Below are 8,400 nucleotides of genomic sequence, written 5' to 3'. Positions count from 1 at the left end.
GTGACGACTTCATAAACCTAGATACCTTCAATAATTGAAGTATGTCCCTCGTATCATCACCATGCAACCAAAAGACAATATGCCTTGCTGTTGTACGTGCTTTTCGCATTGAAGTATACAAAACTACGACAATTAATCAACCCGACAGTGCCAAAATAATCAAAAGAATACTTAAACATTTTGTCACCAGATTGCAAAACAAGGCCCGATAAATCATTTTCATGTTGTACCATAGTTCCAAGACGCACAGAAAACAGGAATGAAACTTGAAAACCCCACCTATCTTCAATATAAAGATTTCCCATTATGTTAGGTACATGAGGGAATCGTTGAAACGTACAGGTCAAGTAAAGAGACATGACCATTCCATACTGAAAAGCTGAGACAGGTTTACCTTGAGGAAGAGTAACAACATAAATTTGCACGAGGGAAACATTAGAAACTACCAAGATCAGAAGCATTCGAGATACCCTCCTTCCATGCATTGAAACTTGAAGTGATAACATTAAACACTACCAAGATCACTCCTTTCATTCGTTGGACTATTAAAACCTTCTAACGACCTGAATGAATGGGTAAAATCCCTTCATTAAAGAACACCAAATGATCAAAACTTCAATGGCTGCCTACGCATTTTTCATCGGCCTTTGGTTCGGTCTGAGATCCCTGTAGGCATGTTTCATCAGCCTTTGGTTCCGTCTGAGATCCCTGTAGGCATTCTTCATCAACCTTTGGTTCGGTCTGAGATCCCTGTCTTTGATAGAAGGTCAGTAGTTTGAGGAGATCCTTATTTGGTATTCTCTTCGGCTCCACAAAGTAAGGTTTGTCCTTCACAACAAAAGTGACAAAAGGACGCTTGGTCGTGGGTGGCCGTATGTCAGAAATTTGAATTGTCCTGCGTTCAAATGTGGCCATCCATGATATGACCTCAACTTCCATCTCTTGATCTCCTGGTTTCCAAGTAAGCTTGTGCACATAGGGCCCTAAGAACCAATGAAGGCCAGCCGTGGCAGAAGTGCTTAAAAGTATCACAGAGCCTGCAACGCCTCCTTTCATGAAGAAAGAGAGCTGAGAAGCTGTAAGGAATGTGATGATGGGACCTGACAGCACTGAGAGGCAGCACGAAGTCAGAGAGAGTATCTTCACCTTCCTCAAAGTGTCAGATAAGGGTCCTCGATACACAATTGTTTCGCGCTTCGAATGGGGACTTGCATTTGCGTGCTGTGCAGGAGTTTCTGTAGTAACCCACCTCTTCTGCCCTCTCCATGCCCATAACTCCTGCAAAGCCCATCTTGGGGCAAGACATCTGAAATCCGAGTGGAATCCTCTTTCCCAAGCTCTACCATAGAGCTGGGGGTGCGCACAGCTATAAGTTTCTTCAGAGAGGATTCTACACTGCAAGATGCAGGATCTGAGGCTGTTTGAGAGAAGAGTTTGATGAGAACCTAGCAAAATTGCAAGAGAAACACGTGATTCAGCCTTGATGAACAGATGGACGAAGAAGGTTGACAAATTCAAGCAACAAGAACCAACCTGCTTTGAGAAAATTCACAAGATGCATTGCTGGAGGAGAATGAACTCGGACAGTTCCCAAGCCTACCATAACATTATGGCTCCCTTTAGGTCTTTGGGGTTTTGGGTGAGAAGGGCTACCTTGCAATCAATTCTCTCAAGTTTAGTGTAGCCCAATGCGTAGGTGCCCAAAGAGAGTCGTGGGGAGTCTCGAATAGGTGCACCCCATTGCACATCAGCCGCCTATCGTGGGTTTTAAAAAATCTAGTGTCCACCCATGGGCACCCCCTCTACACATCACCCAACGGTTGCCCAACGATGGTTTTATAAACTGCCAATGATTTGCAAGACCGTGATACACTAGTGTTTGGTAGATTTGAAGGGTGCCCATCGCTAGGCAGCCAAGCATGGCTGCCTACAGAAGGGCATGGAGAGGGCATGATGTGAAGTCCACGTAGGGCTGCAAGGTTTGGTCATGGGCGATTCAAAGGTTTGCTCATGGGCAATGTATGTGTAACGAGGTGCCGTTAAAAAGCTCCCCTCCTATCAGTTCGAACGGCCGCCTAATGATGGGCGCCTTTTAATGTATGAACAACCTAAACGTTTTAAGCCAAAAAGTTTTCAAAATTGATTATCTTCGTTTGTCTTAACAGGCAAAGTTGAATATTTTAACATATTTATAGGGAATTCTAGTGCAAAACAAGACAAGTGATTCAAGAGTGAGAGATAACTTCGGCATCTCTCTAAAACTTGCCTCTCAATTAGTCATCCATATTTATAGGCCCTCTGCACAATTAACAAAAACAAGCCGTCCCTGTCTAATTCATGTAAATCAGCAAGCTTGAGGTCACCACGGACCCCTTGACTACTACCCTTACGAAGAAGGAAGTGGTACCCTAAGTCACTACCTCCTGCAAGAGGATCAGCAAGTCCCAGTGTTCCAGATCGCCCCCTGGACCGCAAGGGCCGAAGACATAAACTTTGTTGCTCGAAGGCCCTCGATCCAGTGCTATACCTGCCAGGGCCCGCTAGGATCAATGGTTGAGTGGTGATCCACTAGCCATTACCATATCCTGTCCTATTGTTTCTACCTAATCATTTTTTGCCTTGCAGGTTAGCACATGGATGGAGGATTTGGGGTGAAGTCTTAAATGTATCTATTTAATTCCACAATGAATGATCAAAATAGAAGATATAAAACATTGGTACTCGTCAAGGGCAAGTGTTCGATTTAAATCATTGTTGAAGTTGTGGATCTATCCATCAGAACCAAATTTGGCATTTTTTCATTAAAACTCTAGGCTCTCTTTCTCTGTTTCTTAGGTGGTCTCTTGGCACTCTCTCTTCCTCAATGATTTCTCTTTAACAATTTCTTTGGTGGTCTCTTTCTTATCGTCACCCAACCAATCATGCCCAGTATCAAACTGGAACGTTCAAAGCCCAAAAATATTGCAATAAAGCTGAGCCCACCCACCGAGCTCCAGCACTGGCGTAGCTTATCTAATTAAAGACCTTTTAATTTTAGACACATCGTTGTCTCCATAAGATCCAACGGCCTAGAAGTGGCACTACATGCACACTGTCAGATCAGGGATCAAAATTCGATGGTTGCTCTATGCGTTATTCGATGAGACCTTTCTCGATTATCTTTGCCATACATGTGGCATGATGATGCGTCCCCACGGCTCTCCATGTCGAGGGACAGGTGGTCAGCCATCTTGAGAAGGAAAGCGATCAAAACATGGCTCGTGGCGGCTGCTAGTCGCTCGCCATTTTCAATCGTTTTCCTTCCTAAAATGGCCTCCTCTTGCCCATTCCCCAACACATCATGGCACTCACCTAAAATCAATTTTAGGACTCCCACATCATTGGGCAAACAAACCTTGCCATCTTTCAATAGTGATCCAACTTGAATGGAATACTTTTCCAATATCTTTCTCTTAATAGCATTCATCAAAGTGTTCGAAACACAGAAATCTTGTGGGCTACTATCGTCCTAGATCAATTGCTAGATCCGACAAAAATGGAAATCATGTTGGGAATGCCCTCAATGATCTCAAGAATACTATAGAGGGTATCCACAACCTGATTGGTTTCTCCCTTTTGGGTAATAGATCTTGAAATCAAACTCTACATGAGTCACATTTACTACGTTGAATGGCATTTTTCAATTAATCACATCTCTTACATTTTGATACCCTTTGCATTGATGGTGACTTTACATGGCAAAACTGTCCATGCCATATTTTATATAAGATTGACCTTGAAATCATGCTCTCGTCTCTGTCTTGTAAAGTTTTATTTACAGTTCCTAGGACAACCTTCTTTGTCATTCCCAAAGGAAGATGGTGTTGGCATTCCACACTTCCATCTAGCATTTTTGGGTGGTGAAGATGAGGCTATGACAATGCATGGTCTACAAGAACTTGCCTTAATGTTACAGTCACCTTTATAGTGCTTCAATGGCATTTAAGCTTGTAGACATTTCCATGAATTGTATGAAACACTTTATCTTTCACCTCTACCCAGATGGTCCAGTATGTGCCATGTGATAGTCCAGTTAGCCTTCGATATCCTCAATTGCAAAGTCTCATATGTTCTACTAGCATTGTCCTCCATTCCAATGGGGGAACATCATGACCATTATCATTACTACCATCATGACCATTATCATCACTAATATAATCAATTCTTGCTATTGTATCACTTATCCCATCTGTCACTTTATTTATATTTCTTTGCGGTCCCATCTTATCATGCTCAACACAAGATAAGTCTTATATACCAATGAGATGTTTGAGTCACTTGCAACACAAGACAAGTCTTCTATGTTGGTGATCATGTTCGAGTCACTTGCAACACAAGACAAGCCTTCTATACCAATGAGCATGTCCAAGTCACTTGCAACACAAGGAATCTTTTTTGCATCAACATCACTTTTTGTAATATCCTCAATACCTATGAGCAGCCACTTGTTGTAATATTCTCAATACCTATGAGTAGCCACTATGGTAGTCTTCATAGATTCTATGATTTCTTTTCAATTTAGAGCCCGTTTGTGTTACTGTTCTTTTCTTTTGGTAATACTTTGTTGTGTCTTCCACCACATTGAAGGAAACTATCTTAGGCAAATTTGATTTCAAGAAAGCTAATCCCCATTTGACAGTATTATGGGACTTGTAGATGAGATGTAGTGTTATGGATTGGTAGATGTGATGCACTATTCATTGCATTTTCAATGATGCTTGCACTACTTAGCTTAATTACCTCCACCCTGCAAAGAAAATCCTGAGCATGGCCCTAAATCTTCCAACTGCTAAGACTTGTTGTCCATGGCAAGACAACATCTCAACTTTTTTCCCCTTTAAAATAAGTTTTCTTGATATCTCAAAAGTATATCTTTGGAACGATTTCATCTCGATTCCAAATAATTCTATGCGCTTGCATATCCAAAATGTCACATTGCAATATACCACCTAATGTTTCAAAGTACCCATGTGGATATTTTAAGTGTACATCAGGACTGATCACATTGGTGATTATCACTACGCATCTGCTCTCACCACAACGTTGGAAATGACACATGTTCATAGTATCAAGACTATGAGGGTGAATACCTGCTTTAGAAAAAATATATTAGCAACTTGTGATTATTGGCATTAGAAACACTTAATTTTTATAACAAATCAAGCAAATAAATCATCCCCAAACCTAAATCCTAAACTATAGACCCTAAACCCTGGATTAACCCTAAACTAAAATCCTAGACCCAAATTCTAGCCCCAAACCCTAAACCCTGAATACTTAACCCTAGACCCTTGCCACTACATCTAAGACCTTGAAACCTAGATCCTAAATCTTGGACCTTAAATCCTAGACCAAATATCATAATTCCTAAATGACATGTTGGGGTTGCACCTAATCTGTTGCACAAATTAAGAAAATTTATTGATTTGTGCAACAAGTTGGGTGCACCCAACCTATTGCATAAATCAAGGAAATCTGATGATTTGTGCAATAGGTTGCGAGTGCATACAACCTGTTGCACAAATCATCAAATGCTCTTGGTTTTTGCAGCAGGTTGTGTGCATACAACCTATTGCACAAACCATCAAATTTTCTTGATTTGTGCAATAGGTTGGGTGCACCCCCAACTTGTTTCACATACAATAGGTTGGGGGTGCACCCAACCTATTGCACAAATCATCAAAATTTTTTGATTTGTGCAACAAGTTGGCCAACCTGTTGTAAAAAGCATCAAATTTTCATGGTTTGTGCAACAGGTTGGGTGTGCACCCAACCTGTTGCACAAATCAATATATTTTATAAATTGTTAATTGTAATGTAGGGTTTAGCTAGGGTTTTAGAGCTATGGTCTAGGGTTTAAGATTTAGGGTCTAAGGTTTAGGATCTAGCTTCTAAGACCTAAAATCTAGGTTTTAGGGTCTAGGATGTAGACACAAGAGTCTAGGGTTTAGGGTTTAGGGTTTGGTGTTTAGGGTTTAGGATCTAGGGTTTAGGGTTTAGGGTTTAGAACTTATAGTTAGTGTATAGGTTAACAATGTAGAGACTAGGGTCTAGGGTCTAGGGTTTAGGGTTTAGGGTTTAGGGTATAGGATTCAAGGATTATTGGTTAGTGTATAAGGTTAAGAGTTAGAGTCTACAATCTAGGGTTTAGGGTCTAAGGTTTAGAGTTTAGGGTTTAGGACCTAAGGTCTAGGTTTAGGGTTTAGGGCTTATAGGTTAGTGGGATAAGGTTAATACTTTAGAGTCTAGGACCTAGGGTCTAGGTTTTAGAGTCTAGGGTCTCTAATTTAGGGTTCATGCTTAAGGGTCTAGGGTTTGGGGTTTAGGATTGAGTAAAGAATGTGTTAAAATGCATTTTAAACTATGCAATTAATATCCAATGGGTACGATACTTTGCATGGAACACACTCTTCAAAATTTTTGGACATTCTTGCTTCATTTGGAATTTTTTTCCAAGTGTAAGTGTCACACTTAAATGGCATAATAAACCTCAAAATTTTCCAAAGTTGTAAGTTGTGACCTTTACTCAATACATCATGCGTAATTTTATAACAAAATGGATCACACCCATACAAATAGGGCTAATGAAGCTTAAAATATTATGGACCTCCATTCAATATGCAATATATCGAAACAGTCTGTTGAATTCAATATAGGTGGTGTATAGATACACGGGGGTTTCCATTTTCCGAGCAAAACCCCTCGAGCGATGAGTGGACAAAAGGTGGAAGGGGTCAAAATATATAGGCTTGAGTCATTTTAGGGGAGCAAAAAATTCCAAATTAATTCAAGGAATATGTAAGTAAATATGAAATATTGATAAATAGATATAGATATAAATATACATTTATATAATATACATATATAATGTCCAAATGGTGACTTATTTTATGACTTTCAAAAATCCTTTCTTTTCCTTTCACCATTGGTTGGATCATGAAATTTTGAGCAAATATCCTCTTTACAGTTTCTCAAGATGACCTAAGAAAAATATATAATACCTTTTTAATAGACCCTCTAAGTGTATTTTGCCATAGGAATATCGTTTAATGAGCTTGCCCCAACCCTATTCTACTGGCAGAATACCCTTGGAGAGCCTATGCAGAAGGGGTCATAACTTTTGCTCCTTAGCTCAGATTGAGGAGCTGTAAAAAGAAAAAATGTTCAAAATTTCATGATCTATGCAATGTTAGGCTTAAAATTATACTTTTAATATTTATAAAATAGAAAAATTAAAAATTTCAAGATGTACATGAGAGTTCCAACTTCTCCCTAATTCATATTATGATAGGAAGGAGTTCAGTAGAGACCACATTTCCTTAAAAGTACTTAGGTTTGGAGAATTGGGAATATTTTGAAAATCCCTCCCTTGCCTTCCCATATTTAATAACGTATTAGAGATTAATTTATGATCTATTATAATGGCTTCAAGTATGAGGTTTCCAATATCTTTTTCCTACTAATCCAAAGAATATGGTATATATTGTTATATGAGAGCTTCAAATATGGGATTGCGAAAGATTAGGGAAACTATTTTAAATTGATTGAATTACCATAATCCTCAAAAGAGAGTATGGTAGGGAGGTATTTTTAAGAGTTTCTAAAGTGTTCACTATTTGTTCATATATAGATGATGTTCTCTAAAATGAGGGTTATAATGAAAAATAAGTAAGTATACGATTCGATAAATGAGAAATTAAGAAATAATTGTATATTCCTTTGAGAAATATACAAGCATGGTTGGTGTAAAAAATTATCGCTCAAACTTTTCTGCTCGTAGGTTTTTGCTTGAAAATTGTGCACATCCATAGATACACCATTTGATTGAATAATATATTTGAATGTGGAGTAAAGATACACCATTTTTCGATAAAAAGGCATACAATATATATCTTATACTTTTGAATCTCTTTCAGACTCATTAGATTCTGATATTGCATTTTCACCTGATGGGTTAAGCTTAGCCAAATAGTGTTTAATCTATGCAAGGCTAGGATCAAGGATTGTGATACATTTTTCAACATCATAGCCATGCTTCTTTTTATAACTATGAGTCCTTGATTTCTAGCAATGAATAATGCTACTCACTTCCACCTTTATCAAACCTTCTTTATTTGGAATCCATTTGCATTTCTTTTGCAAGAAACCCTCATATGGTTATTTCATTGTATATTTTTTGTGGAGACTTTTCAAAGGCTTTGGTTCATACCATAAAGCTTTGAATATTACAGGAATTCCCTTGTCATCCCTTGCTATGTGAGCAACCTTTGCCACCCAAATTGACCCACCTTGTTCATCCCACTCTAAATCTGCATCACACGTGCAAACTACAATAAACATATCCTCTTCAATCTCATCCTC

General features: G+C 38.9%; 1 protein-coding gene across 1 annotated transcript; it reads right to left on the bottom strand.

Annotated features, from left to right (window-relative positions):
* Nucleotides 1–236: 236 nt before the first annotated feature.
* On the bottom strand, nucleotides 237–1,718 carry LOC147884742 (uncharacterized). The gene is made up of 2 exons (XM_087397759.1): nucleotides 1,534–1,718; nucleotides 237–1,445 (listed from the first exon to the last, which is right to left on the bottom strand). The coding sequence occupies exons 1-2, from the start codon at nucleotides 1,601–1,603 to the stop codon at nucleotides 616–618; spliced, it is 900 nt and encodes a 299-aa protein (XP_087253885.1). The 5' UTR covers nucleotides 1,604–1,718; the 3' UTR covers nucleotides 237–615.
* Between the last annotated feature and the right edge of the window lie 6,682 nt (nucleotides 1,719–8,400).

The sequence above is a fragment of the Dipteris shenzhenensis genome, chromosome 26 (assembly GCF_047967505.1).
Source record: "Dipteris shenzhenensis isolate YYH24624 ecotype China chromosome 26, Dip_SZ_1.0, whole genome shotgun sequence".
In the NCBI taxonomy this organism is placed as follows: domain Eukaryota; kingdom Viridiplantae; phylum Streptophyta; class Polypodiopsida; order Gleicheniales; family Dipteridaceae; genus Dipteris; species Dipteris shenzhenensis.
The sequence above is the reverse complement of the archived record's forward strand: the minus strand, read 5'-3'. Positions and strand labels throughout refer to the sequence as shown.

Bases quoted from the DNA above. Each gene is read 5' to 3' on its own strand.
- LOC147884742 (XM_087397759.1), bottom strand. From the start codon at position 1,603: ATGGTAGGCTTGGGAACTGTCCGAGTTCATTCTCCTCCAGCAATGCAT. The intron at 1,446-1,533 runs GTTGGTTCTTGT...CAATTTTGCTAG, and splicing joins TGTGAATTTTCTCAAAGCAG to GTTCTCATCAAACTCTTCTC.